Below are 14,223 nucleotides of genomic sequence, written 5' to 3'. Positions count from 1 at the left end.
GAACTTGGTCATTCTAACTCATGCAACTTTTACTATAACTTCTTACTGAATGAATAAAATAGCACTTAAGCGCTTGCTATCTAGCACTAATTACTCCTATAGATTAGTGATCTCATCCATCATTTGGACTACATGCCCAGGACTCCTCATTTTCCAGTAACTTTGGGCTTTGGGCTGCTTCTCATGTGAAAGTCATTACTGGGTGTTTGCTAAATAGTGTACCTATATTCATAAGCATCTTTTTATTATCCCCTGAATAATCTATTGTGTGACTTTGACCATATAGCATGACTTGTATACCTGAGGGAAGAGACAGGAGCGTGTGTGTGTATGTGTGTGTGTGTGTGTGTGTGTGTGTGTGTGTGTGTGTGTGTGTGTGTGTGTTTCCAACTGAGACCACAACCTCCCCTCAAATCTTCATGAAGACAAGCCCAGGAAGCCAAGAGCTTGTGAGAATACTAATGCCCTCCAGATCAGAGTCTTGCTGTTGACTCAGCCCTTGTAGCTATAATGGAGGGGGATCAGTCCCTCAGATTCTTGACCTTGAGCCTTACCTGCCCACCCCCAGGGCACTTTGGATGGGTTTCAACAGCAGAAAATGTGGTTTTATTAATGGAAATGAACTCAAGAAAGTTCATTGTTGTCTGTGTCATTGCTGCACCCTAAAGACCCTTCTGGGGACTGTCTCTCCCCTATGGGAATGGGAGCTCCTTGAGAACAGGGTCTGTCTTGCTTTTCTTGCCCACTTCATCATTTCTCTTTTAAAATGAATTATGGTTAATCACAATATTGATCAGAATTCTTTTTTTTTCCCCTCCCCTGAGGCTGGGAGTAAGTGACTTGCTCAGGGTCACACAGCTAGGAAGTGTTAAGTGTCTGAGACCAGATTTGAACTCGAGTCCTCCTGAATTCAGGGCTGGTGCTCTATCCATTGCGCCACCTAGCTGCCCCCCTTGAGCAGAATTCTTAAGCCTTCCATAATTATTTTTCTTTGCAGTGCCGTTTACTATATCCATTGTTCTCTTGGTACTGGTCACTTTACTACACATAAGTTTTCCTGGTCAGTGTATCTGTCTGTCTGTCTCTCTTTCAGCATTTTCTATAGCATAATACTATTCTGCTACACTGATTCAGTACGATCATTTGTTCAGCCATTGCCCAGTTAATGAGTATCCCCTTGGCAAAGAGGCCATGATACACTATAAAGGTTAAGAGCCCTTGATCTAGAGGAAAAAATGAAAGGTGCTTTAGAACGGAGTCCTGAGGGAGATGGAGATCAATGATTACCTAGTAAAGGTGATTAAGAGTGAGAATGGGGGAAAAGAGAACCAAGAGAGAGAGAGAAGCAGCATGCAAAAACTTATAAGGCATGAGAGAGTAACCAGGAGAAAGGGATGGTCAATAATATGAAAAAACAGAGCGGGGCGTAATGATAATGATCTTATCTACTTCACAAGGCTGCTGTTAGGATCAAATGGATCAATGTATGTGATGGTACCCTGAAAGAAGCTAGAAAAGTTCTGCGTGGCATTTGTGACCGCAGGTATCACCACTGATGATCAGAGGGAAGAGACAGCCAAATGTTTATGTGAATGGGTGCAGAGTATTGCCAGTTTTCTGGGGGTCTCCTCAGGAAGGCATGAGGGATTTGGCTTGAATGGGTGATTATCTGAAGGAATTTATTCCATCCCACAGCTGTACCCACTTTAGGTACCTGGCTCTGAAATTCCAGGTGCCATATTGGCTCTGGGAACCTTCCCAAGATTTGATTCTGCTTCTGGGGAGTTCTGTAAGCAAATCTAGTTTGAAGCAGGCAGCTCAGAATCCTTGTAGAGTAGGCTAGAAGCTCCAGGGGAAGAGATCCTCTCACCTGGTTCTTACTTAGACCCAGATGATATCAATCTATGTCCAAGGACATGATCTTGGGGGCTGGTTCTAGGGTCTTGAGAATTACTGTTTAATGTTACTATTAATAGTATAATGAATAGGCAATGTGACCCATGTATATCCCAGGTTCACCTCCATCACACCTCTTCCCTTGGAGCTGCTGATCAATAGTAACTAGGCAACAGAGAAATTAGATGATTCATTCAATGTAAATAAAAGAAAAGGGTAAAAACTCTGTGTGGAGTCTAAGATAATCAACAGGGTCCTTTGTTAATGTCTATTTAAAAATCTCTCTCTAATGTGCTTAATACAGTGAGGACTTGTACTTAATAGCCATTCTAATATGTTAGAAAGGAACATTATACAAGATAGGAAAAACACTTTCAAGGCTGATTATGACCCAACAAGGAGGTAGTTTTTCCCCTTAAAGATCAAAAGCCAGGCCCAAGACCTTCTCCCCTTCAAGGCTACTTCTGATAAAGGTTTATACCTCTTCGTTTCCTCTAAAGCATCAGTCTTCTTATTCTTCAGCAGCAAGTCATTTTCTTCCTCCCAGAGGGGTCTTTGCTTTTTTTCTTCTTCTTTAGAATCTTCCAATTCCATCTTATTCTAGGAAATAAAAGGAGGCTAAAGGCAACCAGAAGTGGGGAGCCTTAAGCCACCATGAGCAGCTCTTTCCTTCCCTAGCCCAGGAGTTAAAAGTCAAATTGTTATTCATTCATATTTCCTATGATTCAAATATCTTCAAAATGACTGGATGACTAAGTCTCAATGAATTGCAATGCATTCTGCGCCAAGGGCATCAGTGCTTAATTTGGGCTTCTCAAAAGCTCACATCAAAATGATCTTGCCAGAAAAAACAAATGTCCAGTCCCACCTCTGCCTCCAAAAAAAAGTGGCGGGGGGAAGGAGATAGCCATGAGGTGACCAGTCATGGAATCTATTTGATGTTTCAGAGGCATCAAGGGGGCTGTGTATTCAGATTATGCATCATCCAACTATTTGGTGCTCCCCTATATTCCTCAGCTGATGCATTTGGGGATTGGTACAAGAATAAATGACTGCTTTTTCTTTGGGTTTTTATAATGCACCCAAATATTAAGTAGAATAAGGATTTCAAGAATGGAGCTGGAATTGGTTTTTATAGAACCCCATTTGGGGGAATGCATTGGCAGTTGTCACAACCTCTGCTACCATTAAAATCCCAAGTGCCTTAGTGCCATGATGGTGATATGGAGACATTCTCATGACTGTAGACCTTGGGATGATCATGTTATGTTCCCATAAGGGGTTTCATTTAGTCTGAGTGGGGGCCACCTTTCCTTCCTCCACCTGGAAATTATTCTACTGAGATAAAAAGCATGATGAAGTGGGAAGAGCACAGAATTTGAAGATGAAAGACTCAAGTTTGAATTTCAGATATTGCCTTTTTTTTGTCCTCATCTTATAAAATGGATCTTTAAAGCCTTTTATGTAGCTCATTACCAGCTTGGGTATATATAGGCCCAAATCTCCCTAAATCTCAATTTTTCTCATCTGTAAAGTGAATATAATTCTACTCACATTGCCTAGATCATGGGGTTGATGGAAGGAAAGTACCGTTGTAAGTCTTAAAGCAATATCAATGTGAACTTGATTATATTAGTGCTTCTGGCAATGGCTGGGACATCACAGTGGAAATTGCCCCAGGTAAGAGTTTCAGTCATTTCATGGGATGGATGAAAGAGCCCCAAACCTCTAACTTTCCCATCAGTAATCTCACCACGGGCCCATTTCCTTCTGTGATAGAAGAGGAGGTAGAAATCTGGTCAGCTGAACTAGAAGAAATTGAGAAGGGAACCACAGTATCTTCAATGATCTTGCGTTCCTAAGGAAAAGGAGCAAGGTTAGATGAGGACAAAAGTAATTCAAACTGTACATGTCGAGAGCACATTTTTCCTTTTACTAGTGAACTTTGGAAATAAGTGGGAAGATTGCTTTTATTCCATAAGGCTTTTCAGAAGATACAAACAATATAAGGCAAGATTTATTTATTTTTCAAAAGTCAAATGAGTTAGTACAAAGAAGCCCTAATTATTAAGCCCAACTTAAAATGCAAATTAAACATAAAAGTTGGTATTGTGGGGAAAAAACTCAGGATATAAATGATAGATTCTAGGCATAAAGATATGTCTTTATGTCTAAGATGAGCTGGTATTTTCTTGTTATTTCAAGTTAAACTAAAAACAACCGGTCATAACCCATATCAACACTGTCCCAGCCAAATGATTTTACAATAATATTACTATTAGAGTGTCATCATACCCCACCTTAACTTTATAAGGTTAAGCTATTCCATCTTAGGTCAATCATAAAAAAGTCTCAATAGCCACTCCTTCTATAGCTGGTCCGGATCTCGTTTCATGCCCGCTTTCCAATTTGCCCGTACTGGCAACTAGGTAGTGCCAATCTATCCAGATTTTTTGACTTAAGATAATGGAGGTCTGAACTCAAATCTTGCCCGACACTCTTATGAGATATGTGTCTGGGCAAACCATTTTTCTCAGCATCGTTTTCTCATCTATCAAATGGGCATGATTATGCTACTACTTCATACAGTTGTTTGGAGGGCAAAATAACAATGTATGTAAAGTTTATATAGTGCTTTGCAAACCATAAAGCATTATATAAATACAATTCTATTATCACCATCATCCCTGCTTGCTATCCCCTTTATCTTTACCTTTCCCATATATCTTCCAATTCTTAATAGTTTAGCTCTACTTAGCACTTCCCTGGTGCCCACCTTAGTATTCCCCACTTGGATTGCTTTGCTTCCCCCAGGGTACCCATTCCCTTATCTCATCATTCTTAGCCCCAATAACATTTCCATTTTATCTTCACTTCCAGACCCCCTTTAAGACCAAGCTCTTTGAAAGTAAGAACTCTGCATTTCTTTGGATTCTTAGCACATAGTTTAGGATCTGGTATATAGCAAGTTTAGGACCTGGTACATAATAAGAGTTTAATAAATGCTTACTGACTTTGTCACTAACTGCTCTATTATTGCTTTGCTGAACCTGGTATCTTCCCTGACCCAAGGTCAATGTGGCTAAAACAAAAAAGTTACAGGACACAGATTTGAAGGCTTTTGCAAAAAGAGAGGATTGGACTAGAAATCTCCAAGCACTTTCTTCTCTTTGAATCTAAAATCCTATGACCTCATATTTAATGGCATTAAATAGACTGTTGCTGCAAACAGTCTCAGCAGCTACAAAGTGAAACATATAAAACCAAATAATTTTGATATAAAGACAATCCCAACCAGATTATTTTGCTGCTACCCAATATGCTTTCCATAATATTATAAAAATGACTTCTTCACTTCCCCTGGACAAACTAAACCAATCCTTAAGCAGATAAGAATGTTCTCACATGGATGACAGGCTACAATATAGCCTGTCTTTATTCTTAGAGTGTATTTAAGGAACCGGTTAATGGGATTTGTCATCTGCAGGAGAATTTACTACCAAACAGCTCTTCTATATTCTTTTCAAAAGGGTTATCAGAAGTCTTTCCCAGTAATGGACAGATACTCACCTACCAAGCCCAAAGACTGAGATTTTGATGAGTTGGAACAGCAAGCTCATTTCACAATCTGCTTCCCCATCATTTTTCTTACCTCCTCATAATATCTACGCTCTTCTTCTTCCACTTCTTTCTGTGCTTTCTCCCACTCTTCTTTCAATTTGTCCTGTTCCTTCTGGTATCTCTCCTATTATGGAATATTTCAGTAAATTGGCCTGAATCGAGCACCTCATACATCACAGGGAGTCATTAAAAAGCAAACAAACGGGCATCTCCACATTCTGTGCATAATATGTTGTAAAAGTTACTTCTTGCTGAAATGATATAAGTGGATCAGTGACATGCAATGAAGCAGGATGAGATCTTGGTGGTCATTTCAAACTATCCAAGCAGATAAGAAAAATGCTATAGTTATTAAGCTACATCTGCCAGACTTCTCTGCAGACACATTTGTTTTTGGAATGCTAGTTTGGATCCTGGACAATTCTACGTGGATTGGACAATTCTAAGAAAAATGAAAACAAGCTAAAGTCAACGTTTGAGAGCTGTGTTATTAAAAAAATAAGCTAAACCTATAGATTTTAAACTGGATTCTTCAAAAAGGCAACTCAGCACAGCAGAAAGAATGATTGAAGTGAGTGTTCAGATCTCGGCTCTAATTCTTACTCGCTATGTGATCCTGAAGGGATGTCTCTCACGTTACTGAGCCTCAGTTTACCCATCTGTGAAACGATGGTAAAAATATCTGCCTTCACTTGCCTACCCAAATGACTGAAGCATGTGATTCATGGAACTTCAGTAGTAGTTTTTTTCAAAATATGTGAGCTCTGTATTCGAATATAAGCTTGGGCACTGATTGGGCAATGCTGCCAGGGCAAATTTTTAAAAAGCTTCTTGTAGTTTTATAGAGAGGGGAATAAAATGCTAATTAGCCAACTATCTGATTGCTTTTTGCTTATGGTCTTTCACCAAAATGGAATCTCTCCATCTGAATAACTTTTGAATTAAGGGAAGCTTCCTAATGATCCATTAAAATGTTATCAGGATTAGAACAGCCCTTGTTTTCAGAAGGATTGTAATATCAGTTTCTACATCTAGGGGCACATAAGTGTTCCGTATAAGGAAGTCTTTAAAATTAATTGAAATATTTGGAGTCTTGACCAGTAGAAAATTAACAAATAGTTGAAAAAAAAATCATTGTTAAAATTTAAAACCGGGGCTCCAACTAACCCTTCAATGATTAAGCAAAGTGAGGGAAGGAAATAAACAAAAAATGTATTAAGCATCTCTATCTAGTAACCACTTTGCTAATATTTTACAAATGTTATCTCATTGGATCCTCAAAACAACCCTTAGAAATAGGTGCTATTACCATCCCCCTTTACAGCTGAGGAACCTGAGGTAGACAAATGTTGAGGGACTTGCCCAGAGTAAATTTCCCCCATAGCTTGTTAATTGTCTTAGGTAGGATTTGAACTAGTACTTCCTGATTTCAAGCCAGGCACTCTATCCACTGTACCACCTAGCTGAAGAAATACTGAAATGTAGAACCTCCAGTCAAATACTGTGACTAATTGTCATCAAACTACACTTAAAAGTAAGTCATTCCTATTAATTGTTCTAGAGCATCCTTTGAAATAATGAGCATCCATCAATCATTTTTGCCTTTGGGTCTAAGCTAGCATACCACCATTGCAGCAGGACAGCCTATAACTAGGTTCTTTTGAAGATTTGTTTCTATTCCTCTACCTCTTAATGCTTCGAAAAAAAAGCAATGTTGGGCAGCGTGACGCATTCAGAACTGGTCCAGCTGACTAAATTCCACTTCTGAAATCCTGATTTTTCAGTGAAGTTCTAGAAGAATTTCAACAGAGATCTGGCTTATAAGACTCCGGCCCTAGAACTTCAAACTTGAGGGCAGGTTTAACAAGCAGAGCCGTGGGCCAGGAAGCTCTTATCCATCCTTTAAGGATACAACTCAATATAAACCAGTCACTTCCTTAGCCAATGGAAGCAATGATCACAAGAAAACCTGAATGGCTTTTTTGTGTGTGCTGGTGAGATATGGATGTTTCCCTTACTCTGTGAGGTACTTCTCTCCCAACACTCAGGAGGAAACTAAACAGGGAGATAGCTATTAACTAAGGGGCAAAGTATGACCAGGAGGTAGTCATTTTTCTTAAAATAACTGAAAGAACAGAGCACCGAAGTCAGAAGGACCTGGATTCAAATTTGATCTCAGACACTTAACATTTCTTAGCTGTGTAACTTTGGGCAAGTCATTTAACCCCAACTTCCTCAGCAAAAAACCCCCAAACAAACAAAATGAAAGAACACTATGATGATGGCACATGAAATGTTGTTTTACATACATTATGGCATTTTGGGTATAATTGTTTACCATTTAAGCAGGCACATGCCAATAAACAAGTATCATAAACACACATATACTTTCCATGTCTTCAATTTTATGAGTAGAAAAGCATGTGCTTAGATCCAAGTGAACCAGACTTTAAAGAAAAACTGGGCATCTTTCCTACAAATACATTTGCTTTTTTTAAGTCATAAAAAGGTTTTACTTTTCCTCTGCTTGCCCTAATAAAATACACCAAACTCATCAGGCTTTTCTTTAAATTTATTAGTTTGAGTTGGTTGACTTTGCAATAGTTTGGGAATTAATCTTCTAAAAGGAAGAATATTTTGAAAAAATATATTAAAATCACATTAAGCATTATTTTCTGAATAACAATGTAAATAATACTTTTGAAATTCAATGGTATGAGTGGGATGGAAGAGGATGCTAACTTTAGTGTTAGAAGGTATAGAATGACTAGAGCTTCCTTATTAAATACTAGCTAACTTTTTTTTTATTAGAAGAGAAATGAATCACTGTTAAGACAGTGGAGTTTTTGTAAAGCAGGACAGATACCACAGCCAAACATTTATCACCGTTTGGGAACTGATTTTTCTCACTATCTTGGCTGGAATTTAATTAATGACCTAAGAGGAAGAGATTCTATCATCCATTAATAGGATGACCTGTTTTGACCCATGAAATGTTGATAGGTGGATTTCTCCACCTCATGTTAATAGCTGTTTTCTCTAAATATGAAAGGATCCATGATGACATCTCAATGGTCACAGAGAAAATGTCGGCTTCATTGGGTGAGAAGACTATTATCTTGTATTTAGGAGATTTTGCTCTGAGAGGTATTGTAATATCAGTTTCTACTTTTCCTCTGCTTGCCCTAATAAAATACACCAAACTCATCAGGCTTTTCTTTAAATTTATTTGTTTGAGTTGGTTGACTTTGCAATAGTTTGGGAATTAATCTTCTAAAAGGAAGAATATTTCGAGTATTATAAGTATAGAGAATTGGATGTGGAGGGCAAGAGGAACTTAGTTTGAATTCCACCTTAGACACTTATTAACTTAGTGAGAAAGTCATTGAATCTCTCTGGGAAAGAGTTTCTTCATCTTTAAAATGAAGTAGTTTAGCTAAGGGGAACTCTAAGGTCCATGCTAGCTTTAAATGTATAATCCTATAGGTTTTCAGGTCCATATACTGATGAAACAGAAAGAAAATGAAAAGTCAAATGAAAACCAAACACCCCCAAACTAGCTGAGAAGGAAAGCCCCGCCATACCTGAAGCAAACGCTCCTGTTCAAGTTGCCATTTCTCCTGCCGGCGGCGCTCCTCCTCTGGATCCCATGCCCAAAAGTTGAATCGCTTAGGAAAATAAAACCATGATCAGAATCCAGCAATATATCTCCAGAGCAGACAGAGCCAAATGAACACAATTAAGCTATAGTCTCACACCCAAGTGAAAATGCTGAAGCTTAAGTTTTTAACATTTCTAAGGGCCTTTCCTGGTTGGTTAAAAAGCTTTTGTATTTTGTCCCACTTTGGTTTTCTTCCAAGATGCCGGCTGGATTCAATGAGCCCTTTATGACTTAATGAATGCATAGAGTAATTAGCTCTTGGCACAAGATAGCCTTTGCTTCAACCCCCATAGGAATGACGTTTAAAATTTGTTAATATTTCTGGGCACGGGATGTACATGCATTCAGAGCAAAGATCCCAGGTCACTTCCCATATATCAGCCCAATCTTATCTGGTGTTTACATACGCAGTAGCACATAGAGACATGGAAGAGAACTAGAATTTTGCTAACCTCAGCAGGGAAATTACATTTCGGTTGGCTAATCATGGAGTGAGTTGGGCTAACCTATGTGGAATTTGTGTGGGAACTTTGGCACAGATCAATCATGTCAAGTTCTTGGGGAGGGAGTGGAGAGAAACAGACCGCGAGATAGAGATTCAGAGAAGAACAAGAGTAGTTCACGGATTGCCACAAAGGGGCCTATTACATGTTCAAAAATGTATTGATTGGAAGTGAAGAGAGGGGCAGGAGGTAGTATATTTAAGGGAAGAAGGGAATAGAACTTTTAGGAAGAGTTCAAATACTTGAGTTTTCTTTTTTTTTTTCCCTCTCAGCATGATGGTAGATCCTGATTTACTGGCCTGATCCCCTGAAATCTCAACATACATTATCAAAAACAGAAATAGAAAACCTAGAGAAATTAGGTGTCTTGTCCAATCTCAAAGAACTGGGAAGTAGCAGAGGTAGGAAAGAATCCATTTCCGCTTATGCCAAATTTGCTATATTTTCCCTAAAAATCAAACTATCTTTTTGTGGTGAAGCTTCCTTGATCCCTATCAATACATATGTACTTTTCTTATATTTTTTTAAAAACAACTTATTTTGAATGAATGATTGAATAAATTTGTATACTTTTAGGTTTTGGTTTTACTGACTCCCCTTTTCATATTTATTTTTAGTAGCTCACTTTATATTTCATTAATACTAAGTGAAGCATACCAGTTAACTTTTTAAGGTACGATGACAATATTGTATAATGAAATGGCTGCCATATTAAGTCTCCTGGAAATATGAATCATTTCAGCATTCTGAAAATTTTGAATTATTTGCACTCATTCATTCATCCATTGCTTCTATTTCCTCTTTCCTAATTGGCAATATGGAAATGAGGTCCCTTTAAATGAATCAAGTATCCTGCTAGTCAAACCAATATAAATATCACAGTAAAAAATAAAATAAAATCAGTTACTTACAGGTGTACTTGCAGGGGACTTCTCACTGCTATTAGACTCCACTGTACAAAAACCAAAAAACATAAAATGAATTGTTTCTAATTTCTTTTTTTTCTTTTGGTGATGGCACTTGTGATACCTATGCCATTTAAAAACCAATCACTGCATTTTCCATAAGCCAAGAGCATTAGAAAATCATGATGAAGTAGACCACAGAAATGGATGGACCCAACACCAAAAGAAGGTAAGGCTGATGTGTAATAAACGTAAATTAGCATCGGTTTCTAAACTATAGGCAGCAACTATTTTTTATTTTGAAAAGAAAGGAAATTTCTGTGATACACACTGGACTCTGGCTTATGTCTTCTCCCTTCCCTGTCCTACAGGGGGAAATACTAAGCAGAAAAAAGGCAGAAGAAAAGGCCTTGTACCACAGTTACCAACAGAACCATCACCATTGGATATTAAATGCTTCTGATCTCCCTGTTTAAACAAAAACAGAAGAGGAAAAACAAAAACGAAAACATAGACTAATATAGTGTACTTTTAGGGTCTCAAAAACCAAAACAAAACCGGTCTGGCAAAATGATCAGTGTTTTGTTTTGTTGCTGTTTTTCACATAGAGATTCTACGTTGAAGAAATAGCTCTTTGCCAACTGTGTGTCAGGAACAAGCGCTTTTCTAGGAAAGCAGAAGGGGAACCGAATACCAGCTATCATTGATTTGCCCCCCAGCAGGTATTCATGCCTACTCAGTGCGACAGAAGGAATGTGCAACTATCCCATGGGTCATTTACCTGACTGGGAGAAAAACCGTGAGCGTCGCCAAGAGTTCCGAACCCTAAGCGGAACCGTGGCTGTGCCAGGCGACTCTAGAGCGGATGTTAGAACAGAACAGATTATCAAACTTGAAAACAAAAATGGACCTCAGAGGTGGGGAAAGGGTGTGTGAGTGAGGCGTCCTGATCATACCCAGGTGATGCATGAGCTGAGGTCAGGAGAATTTGGGGGAAAAAAGAAAATATTCCCTAGTGTAATTTGAATGTTAATGGACCTGGGAGTTTAGTGAACTTCCTCCACCAAAGCAGAATGGCCATTTGTTCAGGTTGGGCTGGAAGGTGCCTGTACCAAGAGGTAAAATGACTTATCCGGAGTTGCCCAGATAATGTGTGTTAGAAGTAGGATTTGAACCCAGGAGGACATGATAACTGTCTTCAAGTGCCCGAAGGACTGTCTTATGGAGGAGGAATTACATTTGGGGTTTTTTTTTTGGATCAGGAAATTACCAAGAGGCTAATTTTGGCCTACAGTCTGAAACAAATTTTAAATTACAGTCGTCCTAAAGTAGAATGGGCTACTTTGGTGGGCATGGGGTTCCTCCTCAGGGATCTTACAGTGAAGGATTTTATTGACTATAGATTGGACTGCATGGACTTAGAGGTTGGTTCCAAAGCTCAAATTCTGTGGTTCTATCTTCTGCCTCCAAGTCCAGTCCTCATAAGCTTATAAATTATAAACTTCCTTTTATGTAACATTTACAAATATAGTAAGGATTAAAAAAATCTAGACCTGTGATTTTATTGGGGAAGGGAACTCTCAAGAAGGAAAATTTCACAGATTAACATGATCTAGGTAGTAGTGATTTTTTATTTTGTTAAACAGTTCCTAATTACATTTTAATCTTAATTTTTGCAGTGAATAGAAGCTAGGTGTGGAATCATGGAGTCCTGATCCAAATCTGGCTTCAGATACTTCTTAGCTGTGTCATGCGATGTCACAATTTCTGTTTGTCTTAATTTCCTAACTGTAAAATGGGCAATCCATTTCCAAGGATTGTTGTGAGAACAGAATGAGATAATGTGGCTCAAAGGAGGCACTGTAGAAATGCTTATTCCCTTATATAATATTCATAATTTTCATTATGAACAGTTACTATGGTATGAATACATTTTATAGAAGTACCCCTCCAATGAGATACCATTTTTCTTTCATAAAACAGTTGGTAAAAGAAACTTTATATTGATAAACTTTGAATGTCTTTTTCTAATGATTTCCCCTAAATCGGAGAATATTTTTTTGGTATGTTATTGCTATTTGTCCTTCCTTCTAGGAGAGGACCGTGACATCAGGGAGGTAATTCCATGACATGCAAGTGAGTTGATTTAAGTAAGGGTGAAATGTGCAAAGTCACCAGCCTCATTTTGGTTATATTATTAAAAAAGACTGGAATTGCCATCTTCCGTAGACAGGCTGATATACTGAAATCAAAATCACATTTTGGTTTTAGAGGGCAATTTAAGAGATTTGTATTGGGGGAGATAGTCCCCATGCAGTTGAAATCACAGTTTCACCGAAATACTAGTAAAAAATATACTAGAATGACAACTTCATTAATTTAGAAATATGACCTTATGAAGAATAAGAAGATATTGAAGTCTGATTTTCCATTTCTCTCCTGGCTTTATGACTTTGGAACTTTGCCATGGTGTCCCAAGAAGCTCATTATTAGGGGAACCTCATCATCCAATAGCTTTAGTCCTCTGTCCTTCTGATTAGAAGGTGGAGCCATGAATTGTCAAATCTCCACTTAAGGAGAGAGCTTGCATCTCCCCAGCTTCCTTTTATTATCTTTCTTTATTAGATTTGTAAGCTCTTGTGGACATGAGTTGGTCCTTTATGTGTCTGTTTTCTTTTCTTTCCTTCCTTCCTTTCTTCCCTCTCCCTCCCCCATTCCTTTTCTTCCCTCCTTCCTTCCTTCCTTCCTTCCTTCCCCTTCCCTTCCTTCCTTTTTCCTTCCTTTCTTCCCTCTCCCTCCCCCATTCCTTTTCTTCCCTCCTTCCTTCCTTCTTTCCTTCCTTCATTCCTTCCCCTTCCCTTCCTTCCTTTTTCCTTCCTTTCTTCTTTCCTTTTCCTTCTTTCTTCCTCCCTCCCTCCCTCCCTTTCTTTATTTTGTATTTGTATCCTCAAAACTTAGTACAGCTCTTGGCATATAATAGGCACTAAATAATTGTTTGTTGACATTAAGTAATGAATAGAACATTTGACTGAGCTAGTTTTAATCTTGCATCTACTTTTGATATGAGAAATCACCTAAACATGTTTCAGTTTTTATAATTCATAAGAAGTAATCATACTCGGCATCAATTGCCAGAGACCTGGAGACCCTCACTTAATAAATAAAAGGAGGAATGGACAGATCAAATCCTATGTCTCCAAGGCTCCATGTTTCTCAGAATAATACAATGGATAAACTAAAAGAATCACTACAATTTATTTTTCTATCAGCAATGCCCTTACCATATACTTTTACCTGACTAACACTTGCAATCACTTCACAATTATGTATGAAGAAAGAATTAAATAATAGTAGATCTCTCCAATAGATGTGTTCAATTACAGAAGCATAAAGGAAATGCAGAAGCATAAATATTTGTCTTGAAGAAAACATGTTTAAACTCTAGGATTTAGAGGTGGAGAGCACTATTAAAACGCTTCTATATACCGATGCTCCTTAATTGGTTCTTTAGAAACGCTATCATTTGGTCAATTTACGAGTTAGGTGAATTCCTTTGGTTTAACAGCATATTCTCTAGTATAAAATTCCTTTTGAACATGTAACAGAAGATTTATTTACATAAAGTAAACATGTTCTG

The 14,223-nt window shown here is 38.1% G+C and overlaps 1 protein-coding gene across 1 annotated transcript in view; it reads right to left on the bottom strand.

The window, feature by feature from the left end:
• LIMCH1 (LIM and calponin homology domains 1) overlaps positions 1-14,223 on the bottom strand; it is a 335,209-nt gene that overhangs the window by 15,338 nt on the left and 305,648 nt on the right. The window contains 5 exon segments of the mRNA XM_074273744.1: positions 2,378-2,496; positions 3,650-3,754; positions 5,549-5,641; positions 9,102-9,185; positions 10,593-10,633. Coding sequence (XP_074129845.1) covers positions 2,378-2,496; positions 3,650-3,754; positions 5,549-5,641; positions 9,102-9,185; positions 10,593-10,633 — 442 coding nt within the window.

Source organism: Sminthopsis crassicaudata, chromosome 6, assembly GCF_048593235.1.
Source record: "Sminthopsis crassicaudata isolate SCR6 chromosome 6, ASM4859323v1, whole genome shotgun sequence".
Taxonomy (NCBI): domain Eukaryota; kingdom Metazoa; phylum Chordata; class Mammalia; order Dasyuromorphia; family Dasyuridae; genus Sminthopsis; species Sminthopsis crassicaudata.
This window is presented reverse-complemented; position numbering and strand designations above follow the sequence as displayed.